This window comes from Pelobates fuscus, chromosome 12 (assembly GCF_036172605.1).
Source record: "Pelobates fuscus isolate aPelFus1 chromosome 12, aPelFus1.pri, whole genome shotgun sequence".
NCBI lineage: Eukaryota > Metazoa > Chordata > Amphibia > Anura > Pelobatidae > Pelobates > Pelobates fuscus.
This window is the reverse complement of record NC_086328.1, coordinates 125,728,851-125,745,594: the sequence shown is the minus strand read 5'-3', so window position 1 is coordinate 125,745,594 and position 16,744 is coordinate 125,728,851. Positions and strand designations below refer to the sequence as shown.

General features: G+C 39.7%; 1 protein-coding gene across 6 annotated transcripts in view; it reads left to right on the top strand.

The window, feature by feature from the left end:
* The window catches only part of PACSIN3 (protein kinase C and casein kinase substrate in neurons 3), an 82,599-nt gene that overhangs the window by 55,688 nt on the left and 10,167 nt on the right, over window positions 1-16,744 (top strand). For 5 of the 6 annotated variants that reach the window (XM_063437936.1, XM_063437933.1, XM_063437935.1 and 2 more), the window contains 8 exons: window positions 2,407-2,504; window positions 3,706-3,862; window positions 7,481-7,716; window positions 11,556-11,711; window positions 12,093-12,268; window positions 12,421-12,541; window positions 14,667-14,806; window positions 15,346-15,408. In XM_063437936.1, coding sequence (XP_063294006.1) covers window positions 2,454-2,504; window positions 3,706-3,862; window positions 7,481-7,716; window positions 11,556-11,711; window positions 12,093-12,268; window positions 12,421-12,541; window positions 14,667-14,806; window positions 15,346-15,408 — 1,100 coding nt within the window. In that variant the 5' untranslated portion in view covers window positions 2,407-2,453. The remainder of the gene's footprint in view (window positions 1-2,406; window positions 2,505-3,705; window positions 3,863-7,480; window positions 7,717-11,555; window positions 11,712-12,092; window positions 12,269-12,420; window positions 12,542-14,666; window positions 14,807-15,345; window positions 15,409-16,744) is intronic. The other variant, XM_063437937.1, reaches the window with a different exon arrangement.

Genomic DNA, 16,744 nt, shown 5'->3' with positions numbered 1-16,744 from the left:
TCAGAGCGGATTCTTCACTGGAGGAAGGCAAAGCGTGTTGACTTGGGCATGGCATTGCATGCCTTCACGCTCCTTCACAAATGGCGCGGACTGGCCATTGATAGTCTGTGGTAGTGTTGGCACACTTCTTAATTGAATGCTAATTTCTCTGCTGCCTATGGAAGATTGGGGTATCGCCCTTTCTACCTACTCGCCTTTGTTTATCGAGGTATGCAACCTCTTCTTAATCTCTCTGCTGTAGTCCTGCACAGCCACACTAGTCTTGGTAGGTAGGGGTATCACAGGAGAGATCTATGGACTTGACAGACACACAAGGGGGTGGTAGAGGAGATGAAAGATTGGAGTTGGAATTAAATACACACAGAGGGGAGGAGTGAGACAAGGGCATGTGTGGGATTAAGGCAATACAGACATACATGGGGTGGATGGGCATTAGAAAGGCACATGTTTGGGGGCACAAGGAGGAGAGATGGGGAGGGAGACTAATGTCTTTTCCGAACTTTCTCCTACATCAAGTCTCCCATCTCAAGTTCTGGAGAGATGGAAGACCTAACTTAATGGCAGGAGGGGGAGAGAGACACAAGTAGGAATGGGGGATGTGGAGACCAGAAATGCAAAAATGCTAATAAAACCGCACATACCTATACCTGTACACTCTAGGTGCAATCCATGTACACTGACACGCGCATACACACAAATAAGGGAACAAGCTGAAGAAGCCAAAAAGAATGTTAAAGGTGACTCCAGGGGATAGACGCTTCAAATCTGTCCCAGCTGCCAAACACCGCCTACAAAGCAGAAAATAGAACATCAAAAAAGTGTTCTTAATCTCATTCTTGAAACTGAACAATACAGTTTTGTAGCGCACGGATATTGAACTTGTGGCAGCATTCCATCCTAACCAGTCTGAGACTTTGGAGAACGTTCCACAGTACATTGTTTGATGTATATCAGCAGGATAGAACTTTTAGTTATGTGCCAGCAGTGTACGTTCAGCTGCAGAAGTGGTTCTCTACTCTGGGAGCAATCTGAGGCCTGCACAAATTGACATGCAGCAAGGAGAGGAGACCAGTTATGTGTGTTGATGATCATAGTAAACCCCACTGGTGTCTTTATGGGGTCCACGTTTTATTTACTCACCCGAAAATCTCAATCAGTCTCTGCAAAGAATTTCTGATCTTGAAAGTGACGGACCCCTGCATAGGTTGAGGCTTCACTCATGGCTGGCAGCAGGTGCTGATATTTTAGGCCTGGGTTCAATGTTTATTTTGGGAGTGAGAACAGTTTCCGTTCTTGGATTGTCTGAGCTTTTAATAACAAGAAGCATGCTATGAGTAGGAGCCTGTGAAAGCCACTTAACAAGTCCAAGAGCTCAACACAGCTGCAGATAGCAGACATTTTATCTATTGGGAAGATCCTTCTTTATGTGCTGGAAATTGGGATTTAAAAATACTGCAAATACTCTGTACAAAGCAAGGAGTATGATTAATGCAAGGCCAACATTTTAAATGCATGAGACTATTTAATAATCCTGTGAGGATATCATATCACATACCACTTTAATAGTGTGGGCTATAATATAAATAAATGCCAATAATGTTCTTTGCAAATTGCAGTTTGTTGATGGAGCAATATACCTTTGTATTTAGCTTCTCGGGATATATTTGTCAAAATTTTCAGCAGCCTGAAATGCAATTTTATTAAAAAAAAACGAAATAGTTTTTGTGACTCAAAGCGAAGACACTTTGTTTCAGGGAGTCCAAAATATAGGGAAAGGGTCCAGTACTCCAATAAAACATTTTCAGCATATTTTGGTGTAACATTGTTTCAGGCAGTTGGTAAAATAGAATGATTCCTCCTCTTAACCAAGAAACGGGTGGAAAGTGGCTTTGAACGTGAAATATGGGAGGTAGCAGTGGGAATAAGGCAAAGACCATTATTACAGGGGAGAATATTATATATGTTCCCTCCCATGCAACAACTGTTATCCTAAATGTAATCATAAGTGAGATTAGCCAAATACAAATCTGAGTGTTAATTCACTGTACTTACCTTTAAAGTTGAACCAGCCATGTTTTGCCTTTTTTGGATGGTGGTTGTTCTTGGGAGTTGTAGTCCAATTTTCTTTGGCATCATTAAATCTTTATAAGAGAAAATTAGGTAACCTTATATGGAGAGAATGTTAACTTTATTCTACTTCATCAAAATCCCTGATGCCACATCGACTGACGACATAGTTTCTATTTACAGTGCTTGTCCTCAGTGTTCTTCAGAGACCGTGCTGTATTACAGAGATTACTAAAATCCCGTTGCTATATAGGGGGGACTGTGCTGACTTGTCAAGTTTTTGTTGGTGGAGGGTTTGTCAGTCACTGTTCCTTCACTATTGAACTTTCCTCTTTACAGGCCTAGGATAATCTGCAATCATTCTGTGCTGCAAGAAAAACACGGTGATGTCTGAGGAGGGCACCGGTGGGGAGGCAACAGGAGGCAGCTTCTGGGAGGTGAGTAGAAAACATTGCTATGTTTTAAAAAATATTCTTGTATATCATACCTCCAGTATACATCATGCACTCTACAAAGAGGAGGATTGGCAACTTACAGCCTGCGTTGGGGAGCCAATACAGCCAAGAGACCCATGTTGCAGTGTAACCAGTCCACCACCCCAGCATATTAAAGCTAATGGGGCTCTGGGCAAACCACGGACTCATGTTTTAAACATGCTCTAAATCTCTACAGTGACTCTTTCTCCCCATCCTCCATCCAAAATGTGCTCTTTGAAATTTTCAGAGCTCGAGGTGTTGATAGATTGTGATGAACAGACAGGATGGAGACCACTGGAAACAGCTGCCTGATTATGCACTTTTCCTATACAATTTTTAAGAAAATGCATGCATCGTGCAAAAGTAGAGTATGTTCTTCTTGTTTTAAAAATGGTGTTTAGATGCAGTCATTCATATCTTCGCCAAACAATCTAGATATTTTTCACAGATCTTGTTTGGCACAGAGATGTTGATTGCATTTAAATGATTTGCCCACGTTTTACCCTTCAATGCATTTCTGCCCATTTTAACGTTCACACTGGTATTGAGACTATGTGCTCAAGACAAAAACACAGAATTTATTTTTCCCCTCCCACCCTACTTTCTAGTTATTGTAAGTTCTATAACCACCAGCAGGCTTAATATAGTAATGCTTACTTGTAGGCTACTACGAGTATATATATATATATATATATAAAAAAAATGAGAATCCCGCTTGACTAGGTGGGCCAAATGTTTTTTTTTTTTATCTGCCATCAAATTACCGGTACCCTGTTTTCTTGAAAATAAGTCATCCCTCGAAAATAAGCCCTAGCATATTTTCAGGGGATGCTTGGAATATAAGCCCTATCCTGAAAATAAGAACTAGTAGCTAGTTAGCTCCTCTATATTACGGGATTTTTTCCCAAACAAAAATTCGCGGGATTCCGTGTCATAGTGCACTGGTCTGTGTTCAGGGGAAGACCCCAAACATAGACCTGCTTTCTAGCACGTTTGCTGCCGTTTTCCCCCAACATAAAACAGATAAGCCCTAGTGCATTTTTGGGGGGAAAATTAATATAAGACCCAACTTTATTTTCGGCAAAAGATGGTATGTGTATGCTGGTGTATGTCAGTTTACCTGTAGTAGGTTGATGTATCCATGAACTTCCTTCTGTCTCAGGCTGGTAATTATCGTCGCACCGTAAAACGAATTGAGGATGGAAACCGGCTATGCAATGACCTCGTCAGCTGTTTCCGGGAACGTGCCAAGATCGAGAAAAGCTATTCGCAGCAACTTTCGGACTGGAGCCGAAAATGGAGGGGATCTATAGAGAAAGGTAAGATTTAGCAGAAAGAGGTTATAGATGTTGTCATGTGTAGTTAACACACCTTATCTTAACTTTTATATTGTCCGATCATTTTAAATCTGGGTACTAGATTCTACACTTGAAATTGGTTCTCGTTTTGGCAAAGCCCATGCTTTCCAATGGGGATCAAATTTATACTTTTATATATTTGTTATTCAAGATAGTGATTAACGTTTAAGAAATGGCCATTTCTGGGCTTAAAAGGTAGTAGAGTGCGATCTGAATTGTCGGGGTTGCCAGAATATGCTAAAATGAGTTGACAATTTAGATATTTTGTTGTAACTTGCTTGGGAGAAGTTGGGGACTAAAGTTGCAGAGTTCTTTTGCACCAGTTCTCGGTCACCCCTGATGTTTGAGATTCTCGTGATTGAATGTCTGCTGAATATGGGTGGTCTGAGGACAGTAGAATCTCCCTTGGAAGTGGCAGATTGGTATAATGGCAAACTGATTATAAATAACCTTGATAGTGAGGACACTGCTTACCCAAAGCCGTAGCATGTTGAATGGTTAGCAGTGCTGTGTGTAAGCGGGAGCTGCTGTTTTTCTGATGGAGACCGTTCCCACCTGACTTTTTTTAAATATTTTAACAGTGTTTGTTGGGTTTACAGAAAAGAGAAGTGCAGCTGAGATAGATATATAGGAGATTTAAATGTAAGACACCTATAGGCACAAAATGTTACCGGGCCGCATGCTTCCCGAACCAGCAAAGGCATATAAACTTATTAACCAGATGTTGCAGGCCTTAAACTGTGTGTGTGTGTGTGTGTGTGTGTGTGTGTAGTTGTTAGGGTACAGGGGGGTTAAGGTAAGAGAAGTAATGATCTGTGCAGCGGGGAAATAATCACCTAGAGTAGTAATCATAATATATTTGGTGATGATAATAATGATTGCACATAAAGGTAAATGAGTTCTGCAAGGTCAGACCTCTGACTGTGTCATCTCTGTTGGGGTCCAGTGGCCGGGAGAGGGTCAGGGAAAGGTGAGTCCTACTTACCTGAACTTGTCCCTCATGGGCGCTGCCTTCTTCCTCTGGCGGTTGAGCCCATCTCACCGCTGTACTCTCACACATGGGCCAGAGTACAGCATTGAGGTCTATGGAGTATCCTGCGAGACCATGGGATCCTTCGTTCCCAGCCAATTCCTAGCAGCCGTTACTGGAAATAGCTGTTGGGACTGATACAAGCTCCATCCAGTTTAAAAAAAAAAAAAAGTCAGGCAAAAATACTTAGTCTTATGTTTGTAGTTGGAAATAGATTACAAGAGGGGGGGAATAAGAAATACATAGTAGGAAAGAGGAAGTGGCAAGTACGGTATAACAGTGCCACTTAAACATATTTTGGAGAACTGAACAAAGTGGCCACAATGGGGGGAAAATGATCATTACATCAGAGCTAGTTTTTTTGTTTTGTTGGTTTAAAAAAAAAAAAAAAAAATATATATATATATATATATATATATATATATATATATATAAAAAATATATATACATATACGAAGTTGGGTCATAAATTTTACTTTGTTTTCCACTGAAATTGGCTATGCTTGGCCTTGGCTGCTCATGCACAGACCTGTATATCACATACACACATATTCTATTCCTTTGCCCTTTTCTTTAATTTACAATTTTTTGTTAAATAAAAAAAGTCAATGAGTGCTATATATTCTAATCCTATAAACCCTCGGAGAATAAGGGTTTATGATTTGCACAGTGCTCTTTGTGAGGAAAAAATTGAATGAGAAAGTTCAACCATGTTTTGTTTGAAGTTCATATTGGCTGTTAACAAGGGATTTTCAGAGATTAGTATTCTTTTCATATTTAAAAAAAAAAAAATTATATACACTTTTTTGCATCTCTGTATGCATTGTCTGTAAAGCTTTAAGTTAACTGGAGGGGCGCAAACATATCCTGGCACTATTAAAAGTGAAGTAGCGCTTTCCAGAATTTTTAATATTCTATTTACTTCTCTCTATATTTAACAAATATGCCTGTGTAAGGCGTGAAAGCAAAATTACGTTTAGAATGTTATACATCATTTTCCTGCAACTAGGCGACTTCATCTTGGCTCCCTGTCCATCAATGTTCTAATCTCTGTCCTTTACACCTGGCAGTCCACATAGAGAGCATACAGAGAATAAGAAATTAAACAAGGAGTCTATCCCTTCTCTTCATTTGCAATGATTGCTCTAGTTTTGACTGGACTGACTTGTAACGTCATTATTTGCCAAATCTTTTAATAGAAATTTAGAAGGAAATTAAGGATCATGCGAAAAATATTTTAGGTGATTTTCAATGTTAATTGAATGGTGTAATTCCCAAGGTAATGACAGTTCTCTTCTAACCTCTAAGTGCCACTTAGAACATTGTAAGAAGTTTGTTTTACAGATGGGTTACCAGTTCCTTTTTTCTTTTATTTATATAAAAAACAATTTGCCAACAATAAAGACAATGGCTAACCAGACTAACAAGTTTGTGTGTCAGTATGGAATTACCATTCCCCACTCATTCACTTTACCTGCTCCAACCTATTTTTATGCCAGTTTGTGGTGGCATGCCACCAACCAAGGGGTTGGTTGGGGTTTTGGAGGAGTGACCACTCTCAAAACATTTTGCCAACCTTGCTTGTACCATGTATGTTATCAGTAAGCGTAAAGTTAAACAGTAGAAACAGTGAACGTGTCAAAATCTAAAATGTATTTCTTTTTAATATCATATGACGTTTCTGCAGCATTTCTTTAAAAAGTGAATGAAGCCATGTTTTTGAATACGGGAAATTTCAGATTCTCTTAAAGTCTCTCTCTCTAGAAGTCTAAATTCATTTCATGAATTCTTTGCTGGCTTTTGGGCAAATGAAGGTGATAGCAAGATGCTTAGTTCAGGTCACATCTACTTGTTGGAGCACTGGCAAAGTCACTTCCTTAGAAGCGGGGAACTTGAATCCTCGTCAGACCACTTCATCAGTAAACGTCCCTGGGCAAGACACCAAACAATTTATATCTACCTACCTCGACTTCTCATGGATTGTAAGCTCATTTGAGCAGGACCGTCTTCACCTCTCAAATCTCCCTTTTCTAGAATTGGAAAGCTGTAAAAATATGTTGTCACTATATAAATGTTTATAATTCTAATAATAATAATTTAATGAAACAAGATTGCAACATGTCATAACTACTGCTGTGCAAATGTCACGGCTATCCTTCAATAAGGTCAATTCAAAGGTTAATATTGTGTCAATATTTGTTTCCGAGGAGTGCTGGAGCAGTACCCAGGAGTGAAGTTTGATGGCTTGGCATCCTTAAAGACTGAAACCTTATTCACATTATAAAACAATGGCTTTGTTCTCTCACTTTGTTAAAAACAAAGTATTAATAAATATTGTATCTCTGCCTGGAAATGCAGTACACTTACCGGATTTTTTTTTTTTTTATTGCAATTAAAATAATCAATAATTCTTATAATAATTATAATAGTACTAACCCTCCCTCCATTTTAACATCATACTATATATACTTTCCTATGATCCAAGATGCGTAGTTCAGTCTCTCTGTTTAACTTTATTCATTTATTTTTTGGTGTGTTCCTGTCTCTAGGCCCTCAGTATGGTACTCTTGAGAAGGCTTGGCACGCGTTCTTTACAGCTGCGGACTCGCTGAGCGAGATCCATACGGAGCTGCGCAATCTACTATGGGATGAGGACAGTGGCAAGGTGCGGGATTGGCAGAAGGAAGCATTTCACAAGCAAATGATTGGAGGCTTCAGAGAGACTCGAGACGCAGAAGAAGGATTTAGCAAGGCCCAAAAGCCCTGGGTGAAAAAGCTTAAAGATGTGAGTGTTTAAAACTGGCGTAAAACATAACTCTCAAGACTGTTGTGCGAATCCAGCATTTTCAGACATCCTCTATGACGAAAGCTTTAGAACCCAGAATCCGTTTTAAAGCAGACCAAAGCTAGATCTGGGAGAACGCATTTACAACACAGAGACTGACAATATTACACTTTCCCAGTCTCCAATAGACTTTCCATTCTAATCACATGTACACCTTTTTGCACTTCGCTATTAGTCTAAGTGCGTCTTTTCTGACTCCCTGGTGCGCAGAGGGAGAAATGGCTGGTTGTCTAGCATATCATAGTGCTACAGTATATTAGGAAGCTGGATTCTATACGTTTAGAGTGTTTCAGAGTGTTGAAATGTTTATATAGTAACAAACACTGGGCTTTATTGACCAGTATTTCTCTTTCTGTATCCCTTCAAAAAAAAAAAAAAAAGGCACTAATACGGTGCTTGATAACCTTGTTTGCACAGCAGTTTGTAAGATCTATTCATTGAAGAATATTTATTTATGTATTGATTGATTTATTTATTTATTTTAAACCCCAAATGGTGAGAATCTGTATATCTTCATAACACTTTTTTTTTTCGACTGTAATTTCTTGCAGTCATTTTTAAGTGATCTTCAAGCCTCTGGGATTCCATTCATGTTTTACTGTTTTACCCTGTCCAGTTCAAAGTTCAGTCAATGCATAGAAACAGATTTTGATGGTAGATAAAATACATTTTTTTTTTTTTTTTTTTTTTTTAAGTCTACAAATCCAGTTTCTAGTTTAAAATTGCAGCCTATTCATTAATCTGCTTTACTTTGCCCCTATACCTTCCATCTAAAGGCTGTGTCATATTCCTATTACATTTGTAGTCACTATTACCATTTCATCGCTTTGAATTGGTTATAGTGTCTGGAGTCCCCAGGCACTATCCCTCCATTCAGTGTCCCTCCAAACCATTTTAGAGCAGTTTAACGCTAATAAGGGTCTCTGGAGGTGTGGCTAAGGCAAAGAGTACATACTTCCTTGTCATACCCATTCATACTGCCAGTTGGAGCTCTGATAGGCTAAAAACAGTCAGCTGACACTCCCAACCAATCACAGCTGCACAGGCTAATACTTCCTCATTAGCCCAACTGGCACAGAGGGGGAGGGGCTTCTGGGTACCCATATTTAGCATTAAACTCTGTTTTAATGCTCAATTAAATTACAATACCAGGGGGCTGCAGGCACTATAACCGGTTAAATGTGATGAAGCAGATACAGTGCCTGTAGTGTCCCTTTAACAAGGAATTGTGAAGCTTGTGTTTACTGGTCCTTATAAATTGTTAGTCCTTCATAGACCAATCTTATGTGTTGTTCTAGAGAGCTTATTCAGAAACAAAATAGTCTATTGGATTAATGTATGGAGCAATCTACACAATCGTTCAAATGATTTATCCGTTGACTGCTTCACTTTTATAACTGTTCTGTATGTTTAGCAATTATGGCTGCGGGATGGTTATATTCTTATATTACTTGAGTACCTGATGGGAAGGATCTGACTTCTTTAAACAAATAACAAACAAAACAAGCCCCAAATTATAGTTGCTCTTAATAAATTGCACAATTGTACTTTAATCAACTGGAATTGTTGCAAGACCCCAAAATAAAGTGGCAAATAAATAATATCGAAATTGTCAAGAATTGACCCGCAGATCTCAAATTTTATGGAAAATTGGAAAGTTGGGAGAACCTCTCCTTTTCAGCCATTTGAGCCTAAAGTTTGCAATTCTACTACCTACCAATTCCCTGTGTCCTAAATAATCCTGTACCTGTGTTGAGTGTGAAATGAGCATGAGGAATCCACTAAACTAAATCATTTTAGAGACAAGTTTTCTTATGATTCCCTGCCTATTCACAGCACTGCCACAGTAAAGTAATACTAATGGGGAATTTTGACTGGAGGCGGCGTAAACTGAGAACTTTCAAATACGACTTACTTGCAAATGCAACTTACTTTTAAGGATTTGCATGCATAAGAAATAAATAAATCACGCATTACTCGGAGTTATTTTCAGGGATGGGTGGGCTCCATATTAAAGGGGCAAGTAACAATAAGCAGATTACATTTAATTGGAACGTTTCTCCCTGCAGTCTTGACGTCATTTTGGAAGTTGTGTTTAATTACAGCTGTGCGCAAGGTTCAGTGTAAATGTGTTTAGAAAACTCCTGCCTTGTGCATTTGCTGGAGTTCTTACCAATTGCTTCCTTTTAGAATGTATTTTTCCATCTATTTGGAATATGTGAAAGACCCCCGGTTTTTTTGTTTCTCACTTTTTCTCTTTTGTGTTGGCCTCTCATTTATTTTAAATAATGTATGCATGTTTTGGGAATGGCACAAACCTGGAACTGAATTACAGTTTATCCATGATTATGCTTAGACTAAACTTTCATTAGCCAAGGTGGGTCGGCCAAAATGCCAGTGCAGCGGACTGACTCACCCTTGACTTATTACCGTGGGAATTTCGGTTCTGGGAGTCTGAAAGGCGCTTTTTAAGTGAGCTGGTTTGCAATCCATCTGAAAGTGTGGTGTCCTATTTTGTGGAATAAGTATAATTTAGAAGTAGGATTTGGGATGAGTATAATTGCACATTTTTGAACATGTCCTTACTAGAGCCCGGTACAACCTAGCGTAGTGATGCACCCTACAGCATTTACACCTCTCAATGGCATGCTAGAACTAAATATATCAGATATGCATTCCTGAGCAAGCTAATCGAGAATTTAATCATGTCCACCATCAATGATGTCCTGTAGAATTTAATGCTTAAAAGGTTTTTTGTTTTGTTTGTTTTTCTTCTTCTTTGTAATGCTTTCAAACTTGTGAACCTTTTTATTCTGTGAGGTTCTTTGGGAAATGACTCAATCTTTTACAGAGCGAAACTTCAGAATCTGTATTTGGTACAAAATGTCTGCATTCAAAAAAATAGGTGCATGCTGGCAAAGTGTATTAATCTAAACAGATCTATAAATATGTGTTCCTTTTGACAAGCAGATCATTTTTCAAAAACTGTATTTCAGTGTGATGCAACTCTGCGCAATATGGTTTAGCCATAACTCACAGTGTGACATGACATTGTAAATTACAGGGTCTCTAAGTGTCCGTGCAGCAAGGAGAGAATTGTACAATTATTCTTAATTTTGTCCCTTCACTATTGCGCATATATGCCTTTTTGGACATTTGGTGTAATATGCTGGATTAGCTGCCATGTTTTTTTTGGACATATCACTAATAGAGGATAATTAATGAGTGCAGCTGCAAGTTGTGGTTTGGCTCCAGCCTAGGAATGTGGCAACCATCTATTTTAGGGAGTTTGGAACATGTAGGTCTCTGTGCTGCATTAAGAGGAAAGAGGAAACTATATGCACCCTGAATGCTGATTGCATATTAGATCCACTTCCAAATCCATTTTGCAGCCAGCTCCTGGTGTCTGTTGATTCCTAAAATGTATCTAGCAGCAGTTTTAACCACACAGGCTCCACATCGTTCATCCCCAGCCCAATTACTTCTTGCTCCTATGATACCTAACTGTTGGGGTCAGTTTGTGTTACAATTCCATTTCTCTCTGCTCCCTTGAAAATCCTCAAATGTCTGTTAAGACTTCCTGGTCCTGTTTCAGCCACTGTATAGATTCTGATATTGAACACTATTCAATACTCTATGCAAAGTTCAGCAGAAAATAATGCTGACCGATTTACAAGAAATTAAGATTTATGATTCCGGTCTTGGCCTTGTTGTTGGTGCTGTGCAGTAATAGAAATGGCATATGGGAGGTCATCATTTTGATGTGTTCCTTTACACAGGTGGAGGTTGCCAAGAAACGTTTTCACGCGGCCAGTAAGGAAGAAAGGGCAGCTCAGGTACGAGAGGATCATTCGAAGGCAGATGCCTCTGTGTCACAAGAACAACTCCGCAAGCTGCAGGAGCGCGTAGAAAAATGCAACCAGGAGGTCGATAAGGTCAGAGGTTGGGGGAATTTTGTCTTGGGGAATCTTTTGTATCCATGCAAAAAAAGCATGCATTCGTGTGAGAACACTTGCTCTCTTGTCTGTCATTAAATTGGGTGGCGCATTCAGTGAGAAGGAAAAAACATTTGCTAAATATTTCAGCATTTGAACATGGTGAATTGTGCATATATAGATAAAACGGAGGACTGGGCGAATACTTTCCAGCTTCTGTAACAGAGTGCTGGATGGTGGCGGGGCGTCACAAAGCTGTGATCATTCACCTCTGTATAAATGACACGAATACAAATGAATGTCACTAATACACATAGTATCTATCTGCATGTCATTTCTGTCTACCGTTTCCTCACTTACTTTTCTCTCTTTGGATCCCAGGGGAAGGGCATCTACGAGAAAGCTTTGGAAGAACTTAATCGGTACAACCCTCGCTACATGGAGGACATGGAGCAAGTGTTTGAGACCTGCCAAGAGGCAGAGCAGAAACGTCTATGTTTTTTTAAGGAGATGTTGCTGGACTTTCACAAGCATCTTGACCTCTCCTGCAGAGAGAGGTATCCACATGTAATCACAGATTGCAAAGAGACGCCCTCAGCCAATCATAGCTCTACTCATTATATTATCCTGCTATAATAGAAAACCCCGAGGCAAACATTAATTGTTGTAGTACATGGTTAATGTATGTCTCTCGCTTTTTGTCTTCCAGTTTCCACACTCTGTACAAGGATCTGTATCAGGGCATCCAAACGGCCGATGACCAACAAGACTTGAAGTGGTGGAGGAACACACATGGACCAGGCATGGCCATGAATTGGCCACAGTTTGAGGTAAGTGAAAGTGTGAGAAATTTCTGTATTGTTATAGCTGTATTGTTAAACTAACATGTCAAGTCATGTTTTACATTTGGAATGGGTGAATGGGGTTTAGGTGAAGGGAGGTTTTGTGAAGTGCTGATAGTTTTTAACGTACTATGTGAACATCCTAGGATTTTTAGAATCTGTTCTCCAGCTTGTTGCAGGGCTCTTTTGGCTAATAAAGAATTTTCCCTACTAGTCTGCCAGGTCAACAACGAAGTGCTTTTTCGTAACTCTACACTGGGAACTTTGCATTCACCATCTCAAAGCAAGCATTGAGAAAAGGGAAACTTGTATGCACATTCTAGCTGATCAGGTAGTGACCCATTAGAGTGCTGTGAATTTATTAGAATGCCCTCCCAACTTAGAGGTTTCTGGTGGTCAAGAGATGGTTAATGCTCCTGCTGCAATGTTTGGGTCTATTAAACTCTTTAACCAACATTTAGTGCTTTGAATACAAAACCGTGTACCCTGGCGAAGAAGGCTTTAATTCCATGGTATCTGTTTGTGAGTTGAGGTTAATGAAAGTACTTTGTACTTGGCACACAGACTGGTATTTTCCACGACCCAGGGTGAACAGATGGGCTTTAAGCCAGAGAGGTTGAGTAATTCTTTTTTCAGTACACACCTCTTTGGCACACAGTTACAGTGTCAAAAATGTAGAATGCTCAAGCTTGAAGGTGGGTCCACAAAACCACATTAAAGGGACACTATAGTCACCAGCTTAATGCAGTGGTTCTGGTGTCCCTGCAGGCCTTTTAATGTAAACTCTGCCTTTTCTTTGAAAAGGCAGTGTTTACATTGCTGCTTCTTAACACCTGTAGTGGCAGTCACTCGGACGGCCACTAGAGGTGTTTTCTATGTCTTCATTCTCTGCCTGGAGGCACTAAACATTAATTATATAGATGCATTGATTCAATACATCTCTATAAGGAGATGCTGATTGGCGCAGTGGGGCATTTTGCTGCTCATGAGCATTAGCCTCCCAATGCTTTCTAATGGGAAAGCATTGGATCGGCTGAGATCGTAAAGATTGAGGATCTGTGCCGAGAAGGCGGAACCAGCCATGGCATAGGAGAAAGGGTGAGTAAAATCACCTTTTTACTGCGATCAGAGGGGGTCTGGGGACATAAACAGCCACATCTGGACTATAATGTTAGGAATACATGTTTTTATTCCTGACACTACAGTGTTCCTTTAACAAAGTCTAGGTAGGCATTTAATAGCCGTGCGCCTCCCAAAACAGAAGATGATGATGATGACACTGTAAGCCTGTGACCTATGTAACCTTTATCTCTGTTCCTAGGTTTACTGAAAAGTGGAAGTCCACGTCCATGATTTATTTATTTTTTACATTTTTTTATTTTTTATTTATAATACTTGTGAGGAAACCTGATTTTGCTAGCTAAAAACACAAGGGAAGTTTAACCCCTTAAGAACACATGACACGTGTGACATGTCATGATTCCCTTTTATTCCAGACGTTTGGTCAAAAAGCAATCTTTAAAAACATATTGGCAGTCTTACAGGTAATTGATATATGGATTTAGGGTCCGTAGCAAAAGACCTTTTTGGTTAAGCATGTTGGTAGCAATTGCTATTTGAAAACCAGGCTAGAACTTACTGAACTTCTTAATAATGCAACTTATACCGCACCCTCCCAACAGAGCCTACTGGCTATGGATGCTAAATGTCTTATGGGAACCAAACACACACTCCGCATAGCCATAGATAATAACTGTCTGGAAGGCCAAGCCCTCTCAAAATAGTCCCAAGCAGAGCCATTGGAAACCCTAGTAATGGAAAACAAAGCACTGAGACATTTCTTCTCAAGTCAAGTAAAGCCCCAGACAAATCAGTTAAAATAACTGTTTTAAGATCTTTGAGAAGATATTAACCCAACAACTATGTAAACGTTATGGAGGGGTGGAACTTCTGACCATGCAGCAAATGTCACCAACACAGTTACAAGTACTTTGTGTATTTGTTTCCTTTTTCTAACCCTGGTGATTTCTACTGTAGCAGGTATTCAGTAAGATCCCCTGTGTCTATTACTGCGTTTTTTTAATGCCCCCTCCACTTGTATTATGTATGTCAGGAGTGGTCCCCAGACGCACAAAGAGCAATCAGCAAGAAGGAACGTAGCAGTAAAAACGTGGAAGAAGTGACTCTCACCGGCATTGTACCAGCACGAGATGGAGTATCGGTAGAAACACCGACTCAACAATTCAACAGAGGGTGAGTCATTGAGGCTCAGGCGTTGTCTAAAGAATGTCTGTCCAAAAACTAGCTTAAAAGGTAGACAAATAGAGAAAAGGGGGTAGTGAAAATATAATCAGGTTTAATAATTTTGTGTAAATCTGGGGACTGAAATGAGAATATACTGAAATTATGTACTTAACTCAAAGTGGCAAAATTTTAGGCAAAACCGCCACAGTATGCGATTGTAGATCAGATATTTTAGCTTGAATTTTCCGATTTTCAATTTGCTACAGTAACCCTGAGCTTTTATGCGTGCGTATTGCCTCATTTATTTGTTAACCCATACAGTATGAGTACATTTTTAAGATTCATAGTATTGGTATGTATAAAGTGTTTTCAGTTTGGGAACAAGTTCCTTATATGGTACAGCCTATTTACAGTACTTATGATGATTGGAATAATGTGCCTGTTGTGACACAGGGGTCCGATAAAGTGCAAGTGGCTCATCTAGGTAGGTGGCGTCACAAAAGGACTGTTGGTTGAAGCTCAGCATGTTTTTGACATCCCTTTCCCAGGTTTTCCTACGCAGACGAAGACACCGATTTTTATTCCGCTGTGACGGACACCCCACGCTTAGAGTCAGTATAGTTGTCCCAATACAGATAACCAGATCACCTTGATCCATTACCGAACTCCCTCTGTCTCATTGTCTAATTGCGTCTCTGGCTCGTAGTGGTGGTGGGTTCTAAATCATGACTTCTCTCTAATCAGATGCCAGCGTGGAAAGTTACAGATGTTTAAGTTTGGATAAGACGATTATCTAGCAGTGGCGGCTGGTGCCTTTTCAAGTTGGTGGGGTGCCAGACTTGACACCGTGAAATACACATGTATTTGAATCTATCCCGAAGTATTGTTAATCAAAAATAGGAATATGTCTACATGGCTATTCTATCTACCAATATGTGGACAATACCATATAGATCTATTCCTATTAATGAGCAAAATAAATAGGCTATTTTGAGGCGAAACTCCTATTACAAAAGTAATACCGAGTTTAGCCACAAGATGCCGCCAAATGATTACTTTTAACAGTAAAATAAAAAATTGATGCAGGGAAAAAAAAAGTATATTGAAGCAGATGGCTCAGTATACAAATTTATAGTTCTAAAATGTTCTCCTGATGAGAATGGAACTAAAATAAAGAATAACTTTGAGTGGTGCTTTTCACTTCTGGGGGCTTTGTTAAATCTTAGTAAGGCAGGGACCCGGTGGTTGAAGCATGGCCTGCCTTAATAAGCTATTCTGGGGAGATGGGGCAGTGGGAGAGCTGGACATTTTAACACTTCATGTTAAAAGGGTGCCTGTTGGTTAAAGAAGATTGCTGCTGCTGTTAGAAGAGGGAGCCAAGGAGAGCAACCTTGGCGGAAGGTACCTGGTGATAAAACGGTGCATGCCACTAGTCTTGGTTAAAGAGTCCAGCTTCTGGAGGGGAATGAAGGGAGGGAGCCAACTGCACCATGGGAAGTGGGGTTCTGACTTCTCAATCCCTTGGTGCCATTTACCAATGAGAGCCCAGTAGGCTGGCGTATCTTAAGAGCTATTTTAATGCCGCCTTTTTGCCACTCTAATGAGCGTTCCATTAGTGAGCAATAGAGGCTTCCAGGCAGCCAGTGACCGTAAAGTAGAACAACTGCCCATAGAGTTTAATCCGCTTTTTGGGACATCACCCAACAATCTGATTAGGACTTTTTAAAAAATGTTCTACTCTACCTAGCAACAGAAGAGGGGAGTAACAAGGGGAACTGCAGAACTAATATTTAAAATGGACAGAACACATTTTATCACAGAGACATACTAAAGGTGTTGGTTTACAAGAAAAAAATATATAATTTATTAATTTTCAGCCAAAACAATTGGTGGGGCTCTTCCCCTCTATTCGAGCCACCACTGTTATCTAGTAACAAAACTGACCCT